At 36.4% G+C, this 27432-nt stretch overlaps 1 protein-coding gene across 2 annotated transcripts; it reads left to right on the top strand.

Moving 5' to 3' along the window:
- Positions 1–671: 671 nt before the first annotated feature.
- Positions 672–27432, top strand: SLC6A14 (solute carrier family 6 member 14). 2 transcript variants are annotated; one of them, XM_027609604.2, is made up of 14 exons: positions 672–808; positions 1844–2009; positions 5410–5541; positions 6803–6964; positions 8083–8221; positions 9830–9962; positions 12100–12240; positions 17294–17522; positions 19035–19160; positions 20506–20624; positions 21181–21280; positions 21514–21623; positions 23776–23943; positions 24914–27432. In XM_027609604.2, the coding sequence occupies exons 1-14, from the start codon at positions 761–763 to the stop codon at positions 25058–25060; spliced, it is 1920 nt and encodes a 639-aa protein (XP_027465405.1). In that variant the 5' UTR covers positions 672–760; the 3' UTR covers positions 25061–27432. The 2 variants fall into 2 exon arrangements, with proteins under 2 accessions (XP_027465405.1, XP_027465406.1); XM_027609605.2 differs by lacking the exon at positions 12100–12240.

Here is a 27432-nt window from a genome sequence, read left to right as displayed (position 1 = left end):
TTGTTTGCCCTCTTTGAAATGCTACACAAAGCAATCCCTGTAAAGGGCAATGCTGTCCCGAAGGCTGAGAAAGGTCCCTGAGACAGCGGCTCAAAGTTGCTTTTTCAGGCAGAGCCAGCTGAGTAACCTTATCTCAGGTGGCTGCCTTTCGAGGTGCCCAATTCGGGTGCTTTCCCTCTGGGAGCAGCGTTCGCCCCAGGGGATCATGTGCTTTCGAGTGAGGGGCAAAACTTTGAGACATCCCAGGGCCCAGGACGATATGGTCTGTTCAGAAGAATGTTGGGGAACAGAACGGGCCCCACAGACCGTGCTCTTCACACCCCCACCCCCACCCCAGCGCCAGTGGAGATCAGCACTTGGCGTCAGGACAGAGACCAGATTAAGAGAAGAGGTTAGGAGGAAGCAGGGAACCTGGGAAAGGAGGCGAGATTGCGAAGGCACCTGAGTCAAAGGCTGTCAGTCACTTCGGCTCAGGCTGCTCCGCTCGTGAACAGCCCAGCCCTTTCCCGGGGCCGGGGCAGGGGATTGCTACATGCCAGTTTACCTGGGGAAAAACCAGAGCCTCACTTCTGTCCCTTCCGGTAAGTGACACGACAGGGCGCCCTGAAGGGGGAGGGGAGAGCTCCCTCCATAAATGGTCCCACCCCTGGGCAAGGTGGCTCACTCAGGCAGGTAGCAACAGGGGAGTGTGCACCTGCCACCAGTCGAGCTCAGCCAGACTGCCAGACGAGTCGGAGCGAGCTGAGGGAGTGAGTCAACCATGGACAAGTTGAAGTGCCTGAGCTTCTTCAAGTGCAGAGGGAAGGAGGTAGGGGTCTGGAAACCGTGGGAGGTGTGGGGGCCTGGGAAGGGAACACTTCAGGGGAGGCCGGCGCAGGTTTTGCCTTGGCGGCTGTTTCTTGTTCTCCACATTTCTCTTCTGTTGCCTTCAAGTGTGCCTGAGATGTCCCCATAGGATAGAGGGGAAGGAGAACAACTCTTCCCGGGGCAGCCAGAAGACTTAGGATGGATCACCTCAACGTCTGCCTTGGGTGTGCCCACAAAATCCTGGTTTTTGTCCCTCTCCAGACCGTGTCCATATGCTGGAGGGAAATGAGAAAATGCATTGTCCTTATCTGACCTGAGGAGCCCTCCAGACCCCAGAGCAGCTAACATGTTGGGAGAGAACCCCTTCCCTGTGAGGTGGAGAGAGCGCTACTCCACCTGGTGGGACAGGACAGTTTGTCTCTGAATATTATTCTGTGGCTTCCAGCCAAGGATAGGGAGAGAAGTTAAACTTGCTTTAACTCCAAACATCCCAAACTATCAGCCTGTAGGAAAAGGAGTCTATAAACTCTTTTTGTTTGTTTGTTTGTTTTAGTAGAAGCTATATTGGAGCCTTCTTCTCAAAGATCTCCTGCAATCTCGAGAGTGTTGATTTTACCTAATTCATCTTTAAGACTTTGGTATTTTCGAAGTCTCATTTGTGCACCTTCATTTGTCCTTCATGCTGGGTACCACGTGTAATCTTTCTAGCAAAATTTGGATGATCTCACCCAAAGAAGTAGTAAATATTCCCACCTGAAGAGGTTTTTGGTTTTGTTTTGTTTTGTTTTGTTTTGTTTCATTTTAAGGGGTAAATGTTGCAAAGTAAAAGCGGCCATCAGCAGAAATCCCGTCAACCTTTGGAAAGTGTTTCCCTTGGCTAAGGCTTTCAGGGTTCATTCTCCCCCCACCTCTCTCTCTCTCTCTCATGTGTGTGTGTGTGTGTGTGTGTGTGTGTGTGTGTGTGTGTGTGTGAAATTATGCTTCTGTGGATTTTTAATAGTAGAAAGACAAACTCGTGATATTTTCTCTTCTCCAGAAAGTGACGGCTTCGTCTGAGAATTTCCATGTTGGTGAAACTGATGAGAATCAGGACCGTGGTAACTGGTCCAAAAAATCGGATTATCTTCTATCTATGGTTGGATATGCAGTGGGATTAGGGAATGTGTGGAGATTCCCCTATTTGACCTACAACAATGGCGGAGGTATTCCCCCCCACCCCGCCCCAGCTCAACTTCTTTCCCTTCCGGTTTAAATGGTGTGCTGTGTGGCCTCTGAAGCTATTTTGAGAACTGAGGAAAGGTATATGACAGTTTGGGTTAGTAGGGGGATGGGAAACAAGCATACTGCATCCATCATTAGACTGAGTTGCTAGCTCAAGTTAGGAAGCTGGCTTTGCAAAATCCTCAGGTATAAACTTGATAAAAGTTGTACATTTAGCACTTCTGAGTCTCTGGTTTAGGATCCAATGTAATCTTCCACTATGACTTGCTTTTCTTCATTTATACACGTTCATGTGATAATCTGTTCAGACTCAAGTTGTGTTTGGCTTTATTTATGGCTGAATCTAAGCAAGAGGCTGGGGATTCTCTTTCTAATGTGAAGCTGAAATACATTGGTTGCTTAAGTAGCATAAGGCATTACATTTTGGAAATACAAGTGTGGAAGGAGAAGATTAAGAAATAAAGGTTTAGTATTTTAAGCTGCAGTATCAAATTGGATTGACCATGTAGAGGATCCTTCTAGAATGCAACAGACTTTAGTTCAAGACTAGGTGTTTAATTTTTGCAAAATGATAATGTTTATACCTCAGAGATCATTAAGGAAGACTCAGTTAGAACAAGGAGAAAAAAAAATAACTCTGAGGTGACATGCAAAGGGAAACAAAATGAATTGCACAATTCTCTAGTAGTGTCGAAACAACTTTTCACTTACACCATATTTTATTTACTTGTAATTACAGGTTCTATTAGAAGTGTAGAGGTGACATGCCCTTAGATTTCATAATTGGGAACCAGTGAAACTGTGCCACTATAATTATTTTTCTTGGTATAATAGGGTTTTTGTGGTGATGTTTCAATCTTATAGTTCTTGTTAATTGGTTGCATTAGAACACTCATATTGGCCTGTGGAGACTTAAGAGAGAAGCTCTGTTTATCAAACACTTTAAGTGTTGGTGGCAATAAATTCTCCTCTCTGGAGCCTCCATTGTTTAGTCATGGGTTGGGTCTAAGTTTGAACTGGAAAATGAGTTAGGAATCAACAATCCTTTGAGTGTTCAAGTCCTAAGGTCTAGTGTAACGAAGAGCATTCAAACTTCTTTCTTTCTCTTTCTTTTCTTTCTTTCACAGAGGGAGACACAGCGAGAGAGGGAACACAAGCAGGGGGAGTGGGAGAGGGAGAAGCAGGCTTCCCGCTGAGCAGGGAGCCCGATGTGGGACTCGATCCCAGGACTCTGGGATCATGACCTGAGCCGAAGGCAGACGTTTAACGACTGAGCCACCCAGGCGCCCCGGCATTCAGGCTTCTTTCCAGCCTCTAGTGCTCAGGTTCAGAAAAACTACAGGTTCAGAAATTCCCTGTGACTTACCATCGTACATCAGTCCAGTGGTGGCCATAAACTTCCAGGAACTATATTAACCTAGGTTTAATAGAGAATTTGAAACGTAGCTCTCCCCAAAATGCTATTATTTATTGTATGCTATTATCTCTCTCACCTTTTCCTCTAAAAATTAATATATCACATCAGTTCTCAGTTTTTAAAGATTCTATCATTTGGGTAATGCATGATCTAGGCTCTTTTGATTGCTTCTTTCTCTCCTGTCCACGTGTAGGAGAGGAACATGAAACTCAGATTTGCCAAGTGTTAATAGATCAGATTTTTAAATATGGTTAGGTTTGGAAAACTATGGCTAAAATCTAGAGTCAATTTTATCTATAGATTCTTTTTACCAGTTTATGAAAGAGAAGTATCACACAACCAAAGGGTCTAAGACGGCAGTGTCAACAATTTGGGCCCAGGATATTATGTTAGCAATTTACCAGTTACGGTTGTTAATAAAAACAATAATATAATGGGTAAAAAGCTATATATGCCACTCAGGAAAATAATCTTTTTTTTGAAAAAAAAAAAAAAAAAAACAACTATTTATAATGGGCTATTAAGATTCACCTTACTGTTGTATTGAGACAGGGATAGTCTGTATTACTTTTCTTCATATTTATCATTGGTAAGACTAAAACTTCTATTAGTCATAGTAGTGATGGTATGTACATTGCAACATCTACGAAAACATATTTGTCCCTATGTTCTAGTGACTAGTGACTTGTACATAACAAGTATTTTATTGCCTTATTATTTTTAATGGAATATATTTTGAAGGTTGGGAAAAATGTAATTCCCAGGTATGACGTTACAATATCATAGTATGAAAAATACATGAGGGAAACATTTGCCACATGGGTCAATGAAATGTATGTAATCCAAAAGCCTATTTTTTAATCTACTGATCCCGTTTTCTTATTAAACTTTGTTAAGACTTCTAGAGTACTTGATCAATAAATTTAGTATTCTGTCCCTGCTTCCACCTACAATCTGGCCAAAGTTCGCACGAGCAATTTATTATGTCCCAGAAGTGGGTGGAAAAAAAATCAAAAAGGGATCTGGATAATCTAAATGTATGAGCATTAGTCCTTCCTTTTAAAATAAAAAGTTAGCTTTTTTTGAGAGAGAAAGAACACTCGCACATGTGTGAGTGCTGGTGCGGGGGAGGGGCAGAGGGAGAGAGAGAGAATCTCAAGCAGACTCCATGCAGAGGGTGGAGCCCGACACTGATCCCACAGCCCTGAGATCATGACCTGAGCTGAAATTAAGAGTCGGACACTTAACTGAGCCACCCAGGCGCCCCAGAAAGTTAACTTTGAGTGTACCTCAAAACTTCAGAATCTTTTAACAAAACCAAGAAATTTCTTATTGACATTGAGGAAAGACCCTTATGACTAATTGGAGAATAATCCACTTAGCTGCAATAACTTCCACTCTGAACCACATGCAGCATTCGCACCCGAAGTCTTAAAAAAATAGACTATTTGGAAAGGAGAAAAGAGGGAAACTAACTTTGAACAGATACTGTGTGCCTGCCATTTTGCCCAGTGTCTTCACAGAGGCTCTATAATTGAGCGCTTACCATAGACTGATGAGCTGGTATTGCTCTCCCCATTTATGAGGAACCCAAGGTCCCAAGAGGTTAGGTAAATTGGCCCAGGTCACGTAACTAGTAAATGGTAGAGTCAGGATATAAACCTAGGTGTATCTGGCTCCAAAGCCTGTGATCATTCACCTCCTCTGGATTGCTTTTTTATAGGCTATTGTTTTTAATAACCACAGCAACCTCTTTAGGTAATACTAGAATCCCATTTCACAGATGAGGAAACGAAGGTTTAGAGAATCGACTACTTTCTCACAGAAACTAGTAAATCTGGGGCCTAAACCTTGTACTCTTACTCCACTCTATCAGAATGCTTTCAAAATGTTACGCTGGTTATCAACGTGCCATCAACGTTTTGGGACATAATAGTGCTTTGCTTCTATTTTGCATTTTCTAGGTGCCTTCTTGATACCTTATGCGATCATGCTGGCACTGGCTGGTTTACCTCTGTTTTTCCTGGAGTGTTCACTGGGACAATTTGCGAGCTTAGGTCCAGTTTCAGTTTGGAGGATTCTCCCATTGTTTCAAGGTTAGTGTTCAAATGCTCTTCTTATTGTGCGTACTGGTCCCTTGGGGTCTATAGCTGTCCTCACTAGGGGGCGGGAAAATGTTTCGTATTTGGACACGGTAAAGGCAAAGCAGCAGATGTTGTTTTGCTGAATATTTGCCAGAGAATTGAAAGACCAAATGGTAATTTGGATTTCTGTTTCTCTCGGGCCGAAGATACAGAAGGGGTTAGGGAGGATACTGGAGGGGGTCGTTATTGTCCTATAGTCACATTTTACAGTCCCGTGGCACATAGTTATAGGCTGGTTGTGCATTAACTTCGCGGCTCTGGCTTTTTGCTCCTTCATGTGCAGTCTTTTGTCTTCTTGCCTTTGCGTATCTTTTACAATGCCTCATTTAGATAAGTTGAAGGGCAGGTCACTATGTTTTCTGTGATACTCCCTAATAGGACACTGGCGAAGTTTTTCAGAGTGCCTTGATTGTTATTAAACATCAAACAGCCTTCCTGTATGAAGATTAGATATTCTTTTGGTGTGTGCTAGTGGCTGCAAACTCTCTGTGAAAGCTTCAATACAGCACCAAATATAAATTTAGAGTGAGGCGAACAGAACATTGTGAGGGAATATGAAGGAAGCTACCTCAAAAGCAAGTCTTGAGCGTATGGGTTATATTCAGGATGCTGAACTGCATCTTGAAACTATGGCGTTCAAGAAACTTTGGAAGTTTAAATTCAGATTGTTACTGGATTATTGACTTTTCTTTACATGCGCTGCTAGAAATCCTGTACGTCAACTCCGAGCCTTTATCTTCTACTTGCCAAAATATTGGCTTATAGATGAAGATGTAAGTAGTGGTCAGTGGGTCAATAGGATATGAGCTTTGTTTGTTTGTTTTTAAGAACAGGACCCACTCTGACAAGAACTTTCAGACATAATAAGAGAGTGATGGCCATGGGCGATTCTTTACGTGAACTTGATGGATCCACACAGGTCTTCTGCCCTTGGTCTTAGTACCATTTTCTAATTAACTAAAAAAAAAAAAAAAATGGTTTCAGAAAGCCAATCATCAAAATAATTTTAAATTTGGGAAGAAAGCTATTTAGACAGTAGTCCTTCCTCCCCACTCCCCTGCCCCCACCCCCCAAAAAGAAAAGACAATGTTTGAACCTGCCTTCTCATTTTCAAATAGATTTTGTGGAAATTGAGAGGCAGCTTTTTTTTTTTATGAATTAGCAGAAGAAATTGCACTTGTTTGTTTTTGATTTCAATTGTTCTCTTTTCCAGGTGTGGGAATTACAATGGTCCTGATATCCATTTTTGTGACAATCTATTATAATGTCATAATTGCCTATAGTCTTTACTACATGTTTGCTTCTTTTCGAAGTGAACTACCATGGAAAAATTGCTCATATTGGGCAGATGAGAACTGTAGCAGATCGCCTATAGGTAAACTTCATTTATTTACTTAAAAATATTGTGAACGAAGCATCATTCTTTTATTTTTTCTAATAAGCTTAAAGGATTACATGATTTTCTAACCAATTTAGGGGCAATTTAAAGCGAGCCACGGGTGGGGCACCTGGCGGGCTCAGTCTATAGAGCATGTGACTCTTGATCTCGGGGTTGTGAGTTCGAGCCCCACGTTGATTACTTAAAAATCAAATCTTAAAGTGAGCCCAGGGTTATTGATGAAAGCAGGATAACTTGGGATAACTTTGAAAACTGATTAATGCAAGATTTTAATTTCTGAGGGCCACCAGTAAAGCCAAGCCATCCTTAGGACTAGGCAGGAGAGAAGGAAGAAAGTGGGAGAGTGGTAGAGACAAGCACTATCCGCGATAGATAGTACTACTGTGTTTCAGGAGCCAGTGAGTATCATCCACATAATAAGTTGCTGATCTTTGGGATCAAGTAGTATTGATATTATAGACTATTACCACTGGGATTGTCTATGTATATCAGAGAATAAAGTAATAAAGCTTTAATGCTTCTTAGAGATTTAAAGGTGTCATTTATCTATATAGGTTAAGTAAGTCCACATACTAAAAATTCCTTAGAGCACTAAGTCCTGTTCGAAATGACTGTTACTTTATAGCGGTAATTATTATACATATAATCATAGTTTAAAAGGGCAGATATTTACTCACCCCTAGCTTGGTAGTAGAGAAGATTTAAGATGCTGAATGTGCATGGCTTATTCCATTTGCAAGATTTCTCCTCTGCCCTCACCAAGTAACAATCTAAATGGTTTAATTATTTTACCATTAAAACTGTTTTTCAGGAGGGGCACCTGGATGGCTCAGTCTGTTGAGCAGCCGACTCTTGGTTTCGGCTCAGGTCATGATCTCAGGGTTCTGGGATCCAGCCCTGCATCAGACTCCACGTTCAGTGGGGAGTCTGCTTTTCTCTTTCTCCCCCTCTGCCCCTCAGCTCACATGCTCTCTCTCTCTCTCAAATGAGTAAATAAATCTTAAAAAAAAACCACAACACTTTTTTTTCCAGGAAAGTACTTGTCTAAAACTAAGTACGTGTCTGTGTGTGTATTCTTGTTTTATAATTTTTAGTTACTCATTGTAATATCAGCACAAATTCGGGGGAGATCATCCGAGTGAATAAAAGCTGGGTAGACATCAACAGTTTAAACTGCATCAATGGAAGTGAAATTTATCAGCCAGGGCAGCTTCCCAGTGAACAATATTGGAAGTAAGTATGCTAGATGATCTACTTCTTTTTGGTTTTTTGGTTTTTTTATTATATTGTGTTAATCACCATACATTACATCATTAGTTTTTGATGCAGTGTTCCATGATTCATTGTTTGTGTGTAACACCCGGTGCTCCATTCAGTATGTGCCCTCTTTAATACCCATCACCAGGCTAACCCATCCCCCCACCCCCCCTCCCCTCCAGAACCCTCAGTTTGTTCCTCAGAGTCCATAGTCTCTCATGGTTCGTAGATGATCTACTTCTTAAACAGATGTTATTTAAAAGTTCTTGTAAATAACAATAAAATATTAATCAGTTTGTTCCTTACCTCATACAGGTAGGAAAAAAAGGGGAATCAGAGCAAATTATACTTAATAGGACTCAAATGCTTACCTAGCCTGTGTGGGGAGTAGTAACCTGAAGGATCAGCTTCTAGTCAACAAATTGTCATTTGTAAATTGTTTATCAAATGAGCGCAATACTGTCAGTAATGCTCTGTTCCGTGCTTATTATATATAAGTTAGGGCATTGCTCTGAAGAATAAAATACTCAAATTTTAGACTATAATGAGCAAATTTGAATAATAAACTGTTGGGTGATGAGTAATATTGGGGGCAAAATTGCCATTTAAAGCTGCGATTCTTCATTATCCAGTTTGCTTATAATTGTCATTATATGATAAAATAGATATTCAGGGTTATATTTATTTGTATTAACTTCAATTGATCACTCTTTACTCTTCTGACTTACACCTACCTTTTACCCTTACCAAACTGCCTTGATTATTGCTGTAATGAGCTCTTCCTCATCTACATGTTCATGCTCTGTGGGACCCTTTCAAAAATTGGATCTTAAAATGTTCCCAAACACCAAGCTAAGAATTAAAATCCTAGATCTATGCATGTCCCTAATAGAAATCATTGATTTTTACAGAAAGCCTTTGAAAGAGTCATAAAAATTTGGATCATTTAGGTTTGATGCTAACTATAAGTATGATGAATAATTTAATTTTAGATGTTTTCTTCATCTTTTTACCTTGAGAAAAATACTGTAACAAATAAAAGAAATAATCTGATAAGGTTCTTTTTTTTTACATAAAAGATCTTTGAAATATTAGAGGGAAAAATCATAGCTAAAGGAATTAGTAGACTTTTTATTCTGGGGTTTGGAACTTTGGACTGGCTACAGTTAACCCTAAAGTTCAGAGCCTAGCTTTTTACTCTACTATTTTTGCCCCTCTGTACAATAGTATCAATAAAAGGCTCACATGGGGGTGCCTGGGTGGCTCAGTCAGTTAAGCGTCTGCCTTCGGCTCAGGTCATGTTCCTGGAGTCCCAGGATGGAGCCCTTCATTGGGCTCCCTGCTCAGCGGGGAGTCAGCTTCTCCCTCTGACCCTCCCCCCTCTCATGCTCTCTCTTTCACTCTCTCTCTCTCTCTCTCAAATAAATAAATAAAATCTTTAAAAAGATAAAAGGCTCCCATGCCATTGATGTATTAGTAAGATAGAACACTCATGAAACATCTCCTTGGATGATAGATATTACAAAATTCAATGTATGAAGACAAGTGATTCTGTGTTCATAAAAAAGGCTTGTGTGTTTTCAGTAAAGTGGCACTCCAGCGGTCAAGTGGAATGGATGAGACTGGAGTAATTGTGTGGTATTTAGCACTTTGTCTTCTTCTGGCTTGGCTCATAGTTGGCGCAGCGCTATTTAAAGGAATCAAGTCTTCTGGCAAGGTAATTTGGAAAACACATTAAATGGTGATGTAGCTCTTTTCCAATTTCATTGCAGTTCAATGTCAAGCACAATCAGAGGCATGTTTTTTTCTATAATGGGAACATTCAAATGTGTGAAAAGCTTTCTAAGTAGGCAGCCTAGCTGTAGGAAAATACATAAGATCCCTGCTATTGGTACAAATACAACAAAACAAGCAAAACTAGTACTAGGGTTGTGCAATTACAGCTGACCCTTGAACAACGTGGGGGTGAGGGGTGCCAAAACCCCCTTGCACTTGAAAATCCAGCTATAACTTTTGACTCTCCCACAACTTAATTACTAACAGCCTGATGTTGACCAGAAACCTTACTGATAACCTAAAGTCAATTAACACCCATTTTAGTATGTTATATATATTATATACCTTATTCTTACAATAAAGTAAGCTAGCGGGGCACCTGGGTGGCTGAGTCGGTTGGGCGTCTGCCTTTGGCTAGGGTCGTGGTCCCAGGGTCTTGATGGACCCCCGCGTCAGGCTCCCTGCTTGGCTGGGAGCCTGCTTCTCTCTCTGCAGCTCTCCCCTGCTCATGCTCACTCTGTCTCTCAAATAACTAACTAACTAAATAAATAAAATCTTTAAAGTAAGCTAGAGAAAAGAAAATGCTATGAAGAAAATCACTGGAGGACATCCATTTGCAGTACTGTATTTATTGAAAAAAAAAAATCCTCATCTAAGTGGATCCACACAGTTCAAACCTGTGTTGTTCAAAGGTCAACTTTATCAGAAGTCGGACCCTGCTAGCTAATACAGCATTCGGAGACTTGAGTGTATATTTTAAAATTGTGTGTCCTATTACAGAAGTAAGCATCTAGGATGGAATTATATATTGCCATGTTTGGTTTGGCAAGTCTAGATCCTCGTTATATAAGGTTAGTGTAGGGATTCCTTTAATGGGAGAGAAAAAAAAAATCAAATATGTAGTTGTTCTCTTAAAGCTGGCCAGAATTGACTCAGAACCCTCTTTTTCAGTGAAGAGTCCTCTTCTGAAAAACATTATACTTTCCCCCTTTATTGTTTTGTTTTTTAAACTTTCCCAAGAGCATCATGGCAATTTCAGGGAACAACATAAAATTTTCTCCATGAACAGTTGTACAGTACCCAGAAAAGTGAATATTCACGGTAACTACTAGACTGAAATCTCCTTAAAGATGGAAGACCGGGATAACTGTGGATACTACCTTTGTATTCCTGGTATGATATCTAGCGCGTTCAGTTCATGCTAAATTATGATGAGACATTCTGTTAGATCACAAAAATATTGTGAACCTCACAAAGTCAGTGGAAACTTTCCAAAATAATTTTTCAGTTGCACATTTTTGAGACCCATGGTTCCTTTTTGACGTTAATATTGAAATAATCCATTGAAGGCCATTTGCCTAGGCGATTAATTTTTACTGGTCTCTGGATGACTTTAAATTGTCTCCTTGGGCATATTATCAAACACAGGACATCTATGGATCAAAGAAATTGTCTATATTAACGAAAAGCCGGCCTCAAAGGCAATCTGCTCATCTGGAACCGTATGTTATCCAGGATACAAGTACACTGCTATGTGTGCTACCAAATGCCTTTAATGGTATCTCTAAGGATAATAATACCAAGTGTTCAGTATTCACTTTAATCAGCTTCCAGGGGATTTGGACATCTACTAGGAGATTATTTTCCTTCTCCTTGGGGACTGAATATATACTAACTATTGCAGGTATACAAGCATTTCCCTTTCTACCTCAATGTAGTAATTTACCAAGAAGTGATATTCAGTCCCTTCAGACATTTACAAAGACATATTTAGGAAAGCACTCTACCTAGATTCCAAGTTACCCCTGCTGATGTACTGTGTATTTACAATGTGAACCCAGGAAATACTGCTTCATACATCAGAGTGTTTTGAAAATGGATCATCTGAGATTGGGGAGAAGAGAAAGAGAAAATTATGCCATTTTTGGTATTGGTATCACCAGGTTTATTAATAGCTTATGAAATCCTTTAATACTTTATTTTACTAATGTCAACCGGCTAATAACTTTGTGCATATACAGTTACATAACAGGACTTAAAAATTTAACTTATCCACCACTGGTTGTTTTTCTTGGTAGGTGGTATATTTTACAGCTATTTTCCCCTATGTTGTCCTGCTCATCCTGCTAATCCGAGGGGCGACTCTGGAGGGTGCCTCGAAAGGCATTTCATACTATATTGGAGCACAGTCAAATTTTACAAAACTTAGGGAAGCTGAGGTAAGACTTCATTTGGATTTCAAATTATCTGAGGAGGTAAACCTTAAAAGCAAACACTGAAAATCTTGGTTGCATATGAGTGTCATAATGTAGTGGCTTTCAAAAGAACATGGAGTTAAATTTATTAGTGTTTCTGTCCACTAGGAAGTCCAATGTAGCCATTTAACATGACACTAGTGCTTTTCTTTTGGAAGTGAGATAATCATTTTTAGTAGTAAGGCTTTAAAAGTCATATTATTCATATAACTGATTCTATTTGACCAAAAGGATTTGGGGCCTATTAATCTGAGAAAGAACCTTTCCTGTTTGGATACCTACCTACAAGTTGATGAATAGGACGGTGAGACTTCTTGGATAAACTCATAGATTTCAAGATTACAGGTGAAAGTCTAATGGTCTAATATACATTTTAGTTGTCTTCAAAAGTTAATATCCCCCAAGTTAAGATCAAAGTGTACCTATTGGATTATGAAGTTAAACCACAAACTTGAAATGAAGCATTCCATAAATGAAACTGTTATTTGTCAACATAAATGTGTGCCATGAATATGAATTGGGTAACCCTCTTTTAACTTTAGTCTATCGCCAGATAATGGCTGTGTATATCATGGATACATAAAATCTTCTACACTTTTGACTGCAGAGAGCATATAGATTAAGTGCACTCTATATAGGATGCATCTATTCACACAGCCTAAGAATGGTTTCACTTTGTCAGTAATCACATCACATTCTTGGCACACATTAAGCTTCTGGCCAGCTAAAACACCAAGTCTTACGTTGAAGTCAAGAAACACTGTTACTATAATCTTCCATACTAGCAGTGCTATCCAAAATGGATATTCGTTTGTTTGCTATGGTATTCTTTGAGGAACTGATGCTAATTTCCAGCAATTTGCTATTTTCTAAATGCTTACAATCTGGATATTTATTTTTTTAAGATTTTACTTGTTTAGAGAGAGAACGCATGTATGGGGAGGGGCAGAAGGAGATGGAGAGAGAGAATCTCAAGCAGACTCTGCACTGAGCATGGAGCCTGGCACAGGCTTGATCTCATGACCCTGAGATCATGACCTGAGCCAAAATCAAGAGTCAGACGCCTAACCCACTGAACCACTCAGGCACCCTACAATCTGGATATTTAATTATTTGTTGTAGAATTTTTCTGGTAAGCGAGTCAAATTTATCACTTTTTAGTCATGGCAATCCATCCTTTACCTTTTTTGAAAATTGAGATGTCAGTATCTGGCCTTTGGTTTCCTGTATCCAAATAATTTTCACTCAGCAATTAACCTGCAACAGACTTAAATTATTTTAGAACTATGGACTTTTATTATTTTAGTCTTGGAGATTAATATAGTTTGATGTGTCCACAGGCCATTTGTTCATTTCTTCGTTTATCTTGGGCCTCACATCTTTTAACCTTGTTTGTTGATATCTTTCCAACTTGAAGACCATTTTTGATGATGCATAAGAAACAAATAAAATGGAAGTTGGGATTCATCATCTTCTCTCTGTTAGGTTGTTAAACAAGATAAAATATTAATTAATGCACTTTCAAAATGGTAAACTGTTATATAAGTATGAGCACACAATGATTTCAATTATTGCTATTATATTATACTCTACTATTATGGATGCAACATTTTCCCTAAGAAGTGGACCCTCCATTTTCTTTAAACTTCTTAACTTTGAGCACAGGTGAAAAGCCCCTTTGATATTCTTTAAGTGACTTTTCCAAGCCTCAGATCACCTGAGCTTTATAGTTCCTGAAAAATTTATATGATTATTTTATATTGGTCTGTTTCAATGTCTCTATTACCTTTAACATATCAGACCTAAACCTAAAGCTCCCTTTGAAACATACAATTTAATCCTCCCTACTCTTCACCCCCAATAAATACAGTACCCCCCACTAGTACTGTATTGCTGCTGGTAATAAGAATTTTTTTCTTAGACCTTTTGTATTTCTCACAATCCATATTCTGAGCATGGGATCATAAATATATATATATTTTTCCTTTTCTTTGAATATCTGAACTTTGTTGCAACCATACAAATTTATAGCTAGAAGGGTCTTCTGGTCTTCAATGATTATTTTACTAACTCCTTCATTTTACAGTGATGAAATTGAAACCCGGGAAGTGTCCCATTTAGTTAAGTTTACACAGCCAGTTTGTGCATCTTGAATTAAGATTTTCTAATCCCTAAATTACTAATTTTGTATATAGCTATGAGATTGATAGATACGGAGATTAGAACTATGTTTGGACTTTTGCTTCACTTTATTTGCAACCTAGGTACACATCATGGTCTGCAGCAGCATTTTGATAGAATCCAGACCTGCTACACCAATTTCCAGCTCCCCCTAACTCACATATGAATACAAAATGTATCAGATAAAAGCAGCTGAGACATCAACATAAGCATGTTGTTCATCCCTTAATATGTACAGGTGCCTAAAAAATAAGAGCATTTAATTTGTAATGATTTTGTTATAAGTGAAATAACATCTATCTATCCATCCACTCACTTTGCTTTCTACTGGCTGCCTGCCATTGTGAAGCAATTATAATGTAATAATAATCTAACATCAAGCTGTGTTCTGAAGACCTAGTAAATTTTATTCCCCAATGACTTTTATATCTATTGAAATTGGAAATAGATTACATACCTTTCAAAGGGGAAATTATAATTTTTAAGTTCCATAAAAGAAACCGAGTATCAATTTATGATTATTTTCCATAATAACAATAACAGCTACCATTGAGCATCCTAATTGCTTTACATATGCTATCTTACTCAATTCTCACATCATTCCTAGTACACATATATCATCATCATCATCATCATCATCATCTCCATTTTACAGATGAAAAACAGGCTTAAAAATGTTAAATACATTGAAGTCAAGGAGAGTAAGAGATACTGGATATAAATTTCATTCTTTTTGACTCCAGAGTTAGAGCTCTTTGTCGCCACGTTATATGGATGATTTTCACTGAGCAGTCCTGTTTTTCAATGGACTAAAAATTAAAAAAAAAAACAAAACCACTTTTGCCCAAATCTTTGCCAATCTATTTGAAATCTATACAATTAGGTTTTTTCTTTTGTAATGTTCTATCTACAGATTTTCACTGTTAACATGGATTTGCTTAGTTTCTAAGATTATTGTCCTTTAGCAAAGATATAGGAGGGGTAAATTGTAAAAGGCAGACTAGTAAAAGGGTAGGATTAGATGGAATGAGTGGGAGGCTGCTTAAAGAGTTGAGGTCGGCTACGTGAGGCTCTAATCGAACAAACACGGGATGAGAGAACTGGTGATCTAAGGGATTCTAAATATATCATTATTCTTCAAAAATTGCCTAGTACTGTCCTTGTTAAGAATGGATATGTATCTATTGTCCCCAAACTGATATGTAGAGTCAATAGAATTTTAATCAGATTTGAAAGCACAGTTTTCCTTAGATGTTGAGAACGGATTGTAAAATTTACATGCAAGAGAAAAAGGCAAGAAAACCCTGTTTTTGAAGAAGGAAGACTTGTCCTACCAGATATGAAACAATATTATAATGCTATAGGAATTAAAATAATGTGGGGTTTGCGTAGATAGAGATTTACAGATCAGTGGGACAGAATGGTCTCAGAAATAGATTCATGAACATTTGGAACTTGATATGTGGGGAAAGGATGGACTGGCTAATTGATATAACTGACATCCATGATTATCTTTAGACAACCGATACTCCATTTAGAAAAGAAAATGAATTGGACTTTCCAATTTAATATGTACTGTATCAATTTTTCAGACCAATTGAAAACAATATGAACAAAGCTTTAAATCTTTTAGAAGAAAATGTAGGGCAGTATCTGTGATCTTTGGCTAAAGATTTCTTTTTAAGTCAGAGAAATCAAGGACAATACATAAAAGCAAAGATGGGCACCTTTAGTCACATTAAAACCACAATAAAATCTTTGGCTCATCAAAGGTCACGATGTTAAGAGGTGAATAAGAATAAGCCACAAATTGGGAGGAAAAAATAACATATATGGTAGACAAAGGATTAGAATCCAGCATACATAAAGAATTTCTAGAGATCAAAGAAGACAAATAACCCAAACAAGAAGTTGGCAAAAGACCTGAACAGGAATTTCACAGGGAAAAAAAACCTGTGGAATACGAAGACATAAAAACACACTAAACCTTATAAATAATTAGGGTAATGAAAACTCTCATTTGACAGCCACCAGATTGGAGAATATTAAAAATTCTGACCAATATTGGCAAGAACGTGAAGGAATGGGAACTCTCACACCTAGCTGGTGAGAGTCCAAAGTGGTAAAATAATATGGCACTATTTCATAAAAGAGAAGATGCATATACTCTTTGACATCACAGTTCCTTAACTCGGTATGAGGAGACATGCACAGGAATACTTATAGCTACAACATTTTTAATAGCAGAATATTGAACCACCTCAATGTCCCTCAACAGGATAGAGGATGATCTGTGGTATATACCGTGGGGCAATACAGCAGTGAAAAAAATGTTCAAAACTACATATGTTTAACTAAACCATATGGATTTGTCTATATTTTTTCAGTTTTGACACAAAATTAAAATTTCATATGGTTCAAATTGATAACGGATAACTCTCATACAATACCGAATGAAAAAAGGCAAGGTGTATAAGGTTTACATGCATTTAGAAAACTTTTCTATCAACTCAATAACATGAAAAGCTAAACACCGTATTGCTTGGGTTTACATGTTTCTAGGGTAAAAATCTAAAGGAAAAACGAGGAAATGAGAAACCCAAAAGTCAGGATAGCAGTTACCACTGGAGGGTGAAGGGTGATCTAATCAGAAAGGGGCCCTGGGAGTTTTCCAAAGACTGGTAACATTTCATTTTTTAAGCTGAGCAGTGGGTTTGGTGTTCTGGTGTTTACTTCATTATTATTCATATTTATTCATTTGTATATGTGAAATCTTTTGTAGTAGTAAAAAGTTTAAAGTGTATGTTTTTAAAGATAAAATTATCTTCTCTTATAGGTTTGGAAGGATGCTGCCACTCAAATATTTTACTCCCTTTCAGTGGCTTGGGGTGGCTTAGTTGCTCTATCATCTTACAATAAGTTCAATAACAACTGCTTCTCAGATGCCATTTTAGTTTGTTTGACAAACTGCCTCACTAGTGTGTTCGCTGGATTTGCTATTTTTTCTATATTGGGACACATGGCTCATATATCCGGAAAGGAAGTTGCTCAAGTCGTAAAATCAGGTATGTGATGCTCTACGTTAATAACTTCAATTAATTCGGTGTAGCTCATTTAAGAAACACTAATATATTTTATAGCAATTTACTTAAAGCACTCAAGCAAGGTTTAGGGTGCTGCATTTTCTTTCTCATTGCATCTTATATAATTTGATTACTTTAATGATGTAATAATTCTTAGATGGTCTGAATAAACAGGACTATATGAGGGAATAATTGTTTAAGAAAATAATTTTCTGAATTTTGTCTGGTCCTTAATATGAACTGTTTACTGTACAAGTATCAGGCATCATGGATGCCTTTACATGTGTTATCTTCATTTAATTTATACACATACACACATATACATGTATGTATTCATATATATATGACTGTATGAGTGTATATGTGTGTGTGTGTGTGTGTGTGTATTCCTCCATGTACAAGTGCAGCCTTGGGTCTGAATTTTTTTTTTGGGTCTGCATTTTTAAAACACATTAATATCATATAGATAGAAACCCAGGTAACTTTGAGTGTCCAGCTATGTCCGGCTTTAAAGGAATCTGATTAATGAACTTCCTAACTTTAAAGACATTAGCTAGGGATGCTTAATTATCTGGTTAAGATTCTTAGGAAAAGAATTCCAGGGTTCTTAGTAGTAGGAATCCCTCATTAAATTTTTATTTATGGCCAATATCATTTGATGGAGAGACTAATGCAGGAAAATAGAATGTTAGGACTAGAAGGGACTTTACAGATAATCTAGTGTCCAGCTCCTCATTTACAGAGAAGTGGACTGATGCACAGAAATGTTATGTCTTGCAGAAGATTAAATGATTAGGAAGTGACAGAGCCTAGGCTAGAAGCTAATTCTCCTGAATCTTAGGTCAGTCCTCTGGGAGTCTGGAGAAACTTAAAATACTTCAAACAACCAAGTATCACATAATATAATTGAAAAAAAAAATTTAAAGCACCTCTAACGATAATATACATCAAATAGAAAATAAGATTCAGCTTCTAGTTTTGTTACATACAATTTTGCAAGTGGCCATATACTAATTAAAATTTAGGCACTACAGCTAGTGACCCTGGGTGAACATTTGGAGAGACGGCTGCAGACTAAAAATGTAGTTCCATAAGCGTAGCTTTCTTGATAGTGTAATTCTTCTAGAATTTCTAGGCTAAGATAACAATTTAGGTTTCTGGAGTTTAAGACAGCTGTTATTCTTCGTGAATCTCTAAAAAATGAAATAGGTTAAACAAAATCGTTAAATAGTTAAGATTTCTTATGCGAGAAATGTACCATTTACAAAATTCATTTCACTAGCTTAATTCACATCACATGCTCACATTATCACTTCATTGAGCAACCAAGTCAAATATTCTTAAAAGTGCAAGTGAAATAGTTGCCCGAGAATGTATATCATGGATTGCGTCGGCAAATTAAAATGAAATTTTTCTAGTATCTTATTTTGAAAATGTCCAAATGTGTGAACTTTTTGGCCACTAATTTAAATGAAATTCATACATTTTTCTTAGGTTTTGATTTGGCATTCATTGCTTATCCAGAAGCGTTAGCCCAACTCCCAGGTGGCCCATTTTGGTCCATATTATTTTTCTTCATGCTTTTGACTTTGGGTCTCGACTCTCAGTTTGCATCCATTGGTAAGTAATACTCCCAGTGTTACCATATCCCTCTTATATTTTACGCATGTTTCCTCTACTTAAAAACATCCTTTTCTTACCCTTGTTTTCCCCATTAGCTTTCACTCTTAGAATTTGAAAATTCTTTTTAACTTGATTTTAAATACGGAAAAGTACAAAGTACTTATGTTGTAGATACCCAAAAGGAACAGACATTAATATCTTATGTTTGCTTCAGAAATGAAATTGAAGTCCCCTCTTTTTCTCTCCCATATACAATTCACATTTCTTCCTTCCTAGAACTAACTGTCCCCATGGATTATGTGTTACTCAGTCCATGTCTGTATATGTTATATATGTATCCATAAATAACATATAAATGTTGTCACATAAATGTGAAGTTTCATAACACACATATCATTCTGACAGTTGTTTTTTTACATGTATTGTGAATCTGTGTTGATACATACTCATATAGATCGACTTAATTCACAATGTGTTGCCATAATGATGGGCAGTTGGATTATTTCCGATTCTGACAAATTACACACGCTATTGCAATGACTGTTCCTGCACGTGGCTCTACGTACACATAGGGGTTTTCCCTAGGGTACACACCTAGACATTCTGAAACATTATTCATCAGATCACTCTTACATAACACACTTTAATAGTTGACTACGTACAGCAGAAAGTCTGGCTTCCTCTGGTTGACTTACAAAGCCCTTGAAAATTTTAAACCTGTATCTTAATTCTTTCACCCCTATAACCTTCTGCTTTCAGCCAGTACTCTCTTTCATGAACACATTTATTTCTTAAACCTAGAAGGCCTTTCTGTCTCCATGCCATTTATTCAAATATTCACCTTATTTAAAAGTTCTCCTAGAATTCTTCCTTTCCCATAACCCTCTTTCAAACTACGTCAGCCCTCAGGGATCTATTACCCTGTAGTTACTAGCGATGAAAAACCTTGTAAAACAGACCAAAAACAACAAAGAAACAGAGCTGCATTTGGTTTTTATCCAACCCATCAAGTGGTGACTGCCAAGAGAAAGGACCCTATGGAGTTTTAAAAGCAAGGGGTAGGCACTGGGTGTGATATGCAACTGATGAATCCCTGAACTCTACCTCTGAAACTAATAATACATTATATGTTATTTAATTGAATTTAAAGAAGATAAAATTTAAAAAGAAATAAAAAATAAAGCACTTCATGTAGGGAAAAATAACTAAAGCAAGGAGTAGGACCCAGAGTATATTTTCAACATATATTTGTAAATTTGATTAATAGAAGTTGAATTCTTTGATTTAAAATTATTGGCAAATGAGTTGACATATGACATGCCATTTTTTTCCCCTTCTGAAGAAACAATTACAACAACAATTCAAGATTTATTTCCCAAAGTGATGAAGAAAATGAGGGTTCCTATAACTTTGGGTTGCTGCTTGGTTTTGTTTCTCCTTGGTCTCGTCTGCGTGACTCAGGTATTACTATAGTATTTTTTCATAGACAAATCATTAGTTGGAACGTGCTTTATAATCTAAAGGAGGAAAACAAAGGTTTAAGAGGATGTTTAGGAACAAGTCCAAGTCTGATTCAGCTCAAGGCTTTCTGAGTTTTAGCCCAGAGTTTTTCCCAGTATAGCACAATTTCGATAGTTAAGTATATTGTGAAGAGGGGTGGGGACCCATTATTGGACAATTTCTCCAATTACAATAAAGTTATAAACGTTCAATACGTACTAGACTTTTGATAGCTACCACACAGCACACAGCCACTGCATGTCATTTTGATAATCAACTACTCTAAATGCTTTTTCTCCAGTGACTCAGTATAGGATGAAAGGTGCATCCTTTTTGAGATATTTAAAGCCACATTTGTGTTTACATTTGAAAATATTCCTTTTTCACATCTTAGCACAGGTGAAACCAAGGAGCACATGTTCAAATCAAATGAATAGATTTGATTTAAAGACTTCATCAATCATAAAAATAATTAAAAATATACTTAGATGTAATTGGTATTTTTTTTTTTTGGTAGGCTGGAATTTACTGGGTTCATCTGATTGACCACTTCTGTGCTGGATGGGGCATTTTGATTGCGGCTATACTGGAAATAATAGGAATCATCTGGATTTATGGTAAATAGTAACTATAGAATTATCTACGCATTTTATTAAAATAACTTAGTGTGATTCTTTTTCATTATGTTTACTAAAATTGTAAAGTATAATAATACTGGAAAAAAGGTGTATACTTCATTGCTGTAGAATAAGAAAATGTTTAGACAGAAAGATAATTTGGGGCCACAATTATTAATAGAGGAAAATGTGAGCAAGGACTGAATGTACTCTTTTTTTTTTTTTTTCGTAAGGTGGGAACAGATTCATTGAAGATATAGAAATGATGATTGGAGCAAAAAGGTGGATATTCTGGCTATGGTGGAGAGCCTGCTGGTTTGTCATTACACCTCTTCTTCTGATTGTAAGTAATTAATATGCCATGAATTTGGTATCAATGATATATATATGACCACTTCTAAGATAAACTTGAAGAATAATTCATATCGGAGACAATAAGGCAAACTAAGTTCATAAATTAATGACTTTCAAATTTTGCTTTATGACTGCCAAGTTCCCTCAATTAAAATGCCTTTGCAGTATTGTTTTTGAGGCTATAGGTTTAAACATTTACCATTTGAGAAAATGAACAGGCTCCTATAAAGGTCCTACATACTTAAAAGTTATCAATTGAATAAAAATAAATCATTCATCTGCTGGTCCCCTAAAAAATATGCTGAGTCATCTACAATGTTCCTAAACTCTCTGCGAAGACCCAGACGTGGACTGCAAGGAATGTGATCTAAATATATTAATTGCTAAGAAACAACACTCAGATTTTAATGCATATTTTTTTTTCTTCATGAGAGGGATTTACTATCCGAAATTACTAAAAGAAACCACTGTCAACAGAGGCAATAGTTTATGTTAAATTCAACAATTGGTGCTATTTAGGAACTGAGGGAAAGCAAAAGATAGCCTACTGGAGAGACCCGGCATATATACATGATATCGTTAAATAACAGTTCAGGGCAGTCAGTGACAAAATAAACACTTAACAGGATGGAGAATTACTGCAATGGTGGAGGTGGGGCAGTGGCAAAGCTTCACAGAGGATGTGTTTTGGTTCTCATTGCCTCCAGGCTTCAAAGCTTTTCCTGGGAAAGGGCATTAAATAATTTGATCCAGAATTTGCTTCACATCTGAAGTATTATGTTTGTTTTAGAGGGTGCTAAGTTTTATTTTTTTTCACATTTTATAAGGTCAGTTTCAAGTAGGGAGCAGTTTGGGACTGGATGTACTGAATTAAAATATTTTGGATGTTCCATATTCTAGCTAAATGATTTAGACAGTGGTACTAAATATTGTTTTCCTCTTCTGACAATTCTCCATAATAAAATAAACCCTTTATCAATTAAGAAGCTCTCACCAGACTTTTTAGCCAGCTAGTTTTTATTGATTACATAGCTTTGACAACTGGATTTAATTTAAAATGCAAAAGTATTATATATTAAATGATATACATTATCGTCTGTTTTGTATAAAGTGATGTGAAGTCATGGATACTCCAGTATCCCTCATCCAATTCTCTTGTAGTTATGGAAAAAAATTATGGTAATTGGGAACTACATTTAAATTACTGTAATTAAGTAGAATTCATCTATTAAATTGATTATTAATCTATTAGATAAAATTAATCTATTAAAATTTACCTATTTGATATTCTTACATTCCATTTCCCCACTGATTTTAGTAAAACATAGACAGCTAAATAGTTTAGAGAAACTACTAGGTGACTCTGGTTTTTGTTTGTTTTGTTTGCTTTACGGGTTTCTAAATAATTAGTTTTAATGCTGCAACATGTCTAGTAGGTTTTTGAAAAAGTTTTTTTTTTTTAACTTGGCTTTTAAATGTTTTCCTTGTTAAGATTCAGATTTCACTGTTTTACCCAAACATACATTGAGCTTGTTTTTCTCTCAAAGAGAGGCTGGAAGTGAAGTGTGCTTTAGCAAATACGTACCAGTAGCTTGTGAATGTGTCTGTGTTTTTGGTGTGGAGTAAGGGGTGCTCTGTGCAGAGAGAAATAATAGAAGCAACTGCTAAGCAAGGAGCAAAGCATGTTCACTAAAGGGTACTTTACATTCTCCTTGAATGAATTGATATGCTGGCTAGCTTACAGCATAGAATAAAACCATACTATTATAAGTGAAACCTAAAAGTTCAGTCATGGAAATGTTCAGATATTGTTTTATTTTCAATCTGAAATATTTCATGATAAAGTAGTTTATTGAAAAACATGTTGGGCCAGCATTTGTCTCTTATAAATACATGGAGGTGCTCATTTTGGAAGAATCTATTCAAAGCCAAATACAGGTTATTTAGTTTAGTTCATTTAGTATTATCTTCTGGCTAGTTACGGGATTATCTTAGTTGCTTGAGTGTATCTTCATTTTAATTGCTTTTGATAAATTATTTCTAAGGATAGGGATCAAATTCCTAACAATTAGTGCAACTGAAATCGTTAGGGCAATAAAGTCTAATCTTTAGCATTGTCTCTTCATACTTTACTTTCACAGGCAATTTTGATCTGGTCACTCGTGAAATTTCATAGGCCTAATTATGCCGAAATTCCATACCCTGACTGGGGGGTTGCTCTAGGTTGGTGTATGATTATTTTCTGCATTATCTGGATTCCAATTATGGCCGTCATAAAAATAATTCAAGCTGAAGGAAATATCTTTCAAGTAAGCACATTTATATTATTTATACTTTATAGAAAGCACTTATCAAAATGAAGATTACTCATATGGTGGTAATATGAGTTATGAACCTTTAGACTACTTCTACACCTGATACAATCATCTGATTACTATGTGCATAGCATAGCTTTACACCATATGTGTATTTGTGTGTCTCGTACTAGACTCTAAGCTCCTTTAGGGAGAGTTTTATGTTGCTTGCTGCTATATCCTCAGGCCCTATGAGTGTGCTGAGCACATAGAAGTAATATTTATACTTGTACTGAGTTTCCCTGAAGATGACACAAAGCAAAGGACCTTTTTGTTTTATATCTATAATCTTTAAATACATTGTCTGGTTATAATACATGTCCTCATAGTGTGTTTAGACTGGAAAAAGCCTGGTAAATTATTTCAAACCCAATCTAGACCCTGAGTGATCCCTCTTGCATGGAGGTGTAGGCAGATGGAGTTGATTATGACATCTCACTAGGACAATGACAAAGACAAATCTCAGGGGTCAGATTATAAATAATTTCCCAAGCCCACCCCGATCAGTGGTTTGACCCTGGAGCTCCCTTTGTTCAGTTCTTGAAACCTCCCAAGTATACACTGGTTTAAATCCTCACCTAACCCTCCCTCTAAGGGCAGCATAGAAATGTCGGATAATTCAGTGAAAATACATGGATTGATTCTGTTGTTCAAATGGGCTCATACACTTTCTTTTAAAATCATTTACATACTCAGTTATTTTGGTTTCATAGTTGGTGTAATTCTAGTAACAGTTAAATCTGAGTATCATTTTTTTAATATACTGTATTAAGAATTTTGATGATCACTTTTTTTACTTTTCTAGGTTCTTATTTCATTTTGGTTAGCAAAGAAACTTAATAATATGGTTTGATATTTGCTTGTTTACAGACTGTAACACTTATGGTCTAAAACAAGTTTGTTTGTTTTTTTTTTTCCTTTTCAGCGCATTGTAAGCTGCTGCAGACCAGCTTCTAACTGGGGTCCATACCTGGAACGACATCGTGGGGAGAGATATAAAGATATGGTAGATCCTAAAAAAGAGACTGACCATGAAATACCTACTGTTAGTGGCAGCAGAAAACCAGAATGAGATCTAATTTTTTAAAATACGTGGTCATACAATGTGATTATTTTAGAACAGAGGAAAATTTTATTTATTTTATGTTAACTGAGTAGAAAAATGTATATACTATGTTCATGATAGTATAAGTTTTTCCCATTTAAGCAGGAATGTAATATAATGTGAATCTACTAATATTTAACAATGTGATTATATTTCTTTTTAGATTATCTATCTGTATAACACATATGTAGCTGTCTCTATGTCACAGTAATACTTTTGTAAATATTACCATATTTTTCTAATACACCAAAGACTTTATTTTGAGCCAGTTATTTAGAAAATTGTTATATTTTCTATTATACAAGTTTAAAAATATTATTTATCTATATTTTCTTGGTATATAATCTTTCTTTTCCATAGAGCTGGGGAAAATAAATCAGTATATTTAAAAGAAAGTGTTAAAATTGAAGGCCTCATTTAACTAGAAATGCTACACATACATGAAAAAATGGACTGTGTCTATAGCACTGTAGTTTAATACTTTTAATCCAAATATATCTAAAATTTTCACATATTTATGGGTCTCTTTTTCTATGTGCACGTAGTGGTTATGTTTACTTACAAATAGTGAAATAAGGCAGAAAAATAAGGATTCTATGGCCAGTAAATGATAAATCTAGAAAATGGAATCCAGAAGCTTCGAGTACTTCTTTCCCCATATAATGTCTTCCTAGGTTATACTTGGAAGAAAATATCTCCCTCCTAATTTCTACTGTGTTTCACTAAATTAAGAGTTGTTCATTATACTCTCTGAAATCTAGGTTTATTTTCAAATAGAACATGGGACAAAATGCTAATGAGGAAATGGCTTCAATCAAATCTAAGATCTTATGATTGTAATAAATCATTAATAGATCAAGTAAAATGATATTTGTCTTATTTGAGTAAGTTACTGCTTACAGATGATAACTTATTTATACACTTAAAGGAGATAAACTTGTCAAGATTGAGGGAAGGCAAATTAGAAAGTCCTATGTCCCAGTTTCCTAAAAAAAATGGTAATGAAAACATATCATTAATAGGCTTATACAAGCATAATATTATTGACCACTGGTTTAAACATCACAGCCTAGGATAGTGAACATTGCCCAAATATTTAAGAAACTTCTCAGCTGTTCTTAAGGTCCTTAACCTGGGCTTCAGAGAACATATGAAACCGACATTATACATAATATACATAATATCTTTCTATGTGAATGTGTACTTGCATTTTCTAGGGAGAGAGTCTAGAGTTTTCATAAGAATACCAAAGGGATCTGTGACTCAAAAAAGCTTAAGAACCACATATACTACTACTTCTGGCTTTTTGTTCTCAGCAAGTGAGGAATAAAAGGAATCATTTTAAGCCTTAATTTCTGATACATTTTAAATTCCTTTTCCTCTTCCTTTTGATTGAAGATTAAAGGAGTAAGGGATTAAGGTATTTAATTTATACTGGTAATTTATTTTGGGGAGAAGGGGCATGAAGGTAGGTAAACAGATAAGCCTATAACTGAACAATTTCAGTGAGCTATGTACATATATATAAAATAAACTTGTGTTAGAGATTCTGAGGATTTCGAGGGTAAGTCAAATGTCATTAGTGAACTTCAACAGATTAATTCCTCAGTTACACTGGGTTTTATAAAATACTTGAAATAGATGGCCGACTAAAGAAACACTTTTTCTTCATTTTAATCCATATTACATGCATTCTATCATTATATTTTGGTGCTATCTGAGGTGTCAATTTTCCACCAAATAGAAAAACGCATGCCATTTTCTATAGGTGATTCTTGTGATTCAGGGACGATTTAGGCATATTTTTAATGAAATAACATCAAATTGATGGAGGGGAGGGTGATGGGGAAGAAATCCCCTTCAAGAGCTGACTACAAAGAGTAAAGAGTTTGTGTGATTATCTTCACAAGTATCTAAAGCAAGATCTTAACAGTGCCTGGCATATTTTAAGGTGCTCAATGATAGCTCTTATTACAGATTTGACAGTAGTAAGAGAGAATTCTGTATAATAGAAAGAGTTCCATCAAATCCCGTTCACTTTAATGCAAAAAGACATTTGCATATTGTATACCAAAACTGTTTTTCACATGTGAGTGAAATTGAAATTACCATATCTCAACTATATTCTTTTTGCTGTAGCTTATTTTCTAACGCAAAACTGAGGAACCATTTCTTTCTCTACTGTATTCCTTCCTTCCCCAGTAAAACATATATATATATATACATACACACATAAATATGTTTATATATGTTTATAAACTTGTCAAACTTGTATATATAAAATATATAAATGTATAAGTATATAAAACATGTAATCAATTCTTTAAATGTCAGTAAAA

Source organism: Zalophus californianus, chromosome X, assembly GCF_009762305.2.
Source record: "Zalophus californianus isolate mZalCal1 chromosome X, mZalCal1.pri.v2, whole genome shotgun sequence".
NCBI lineage: Eukaryota > Metazoa > Chordata > Mammalia > Carnivora > Otariidae > Zalophus > Zalophus californianus.
This window is presented reverse-complemented; position numbering and strand designations above follow the sequence as displayed.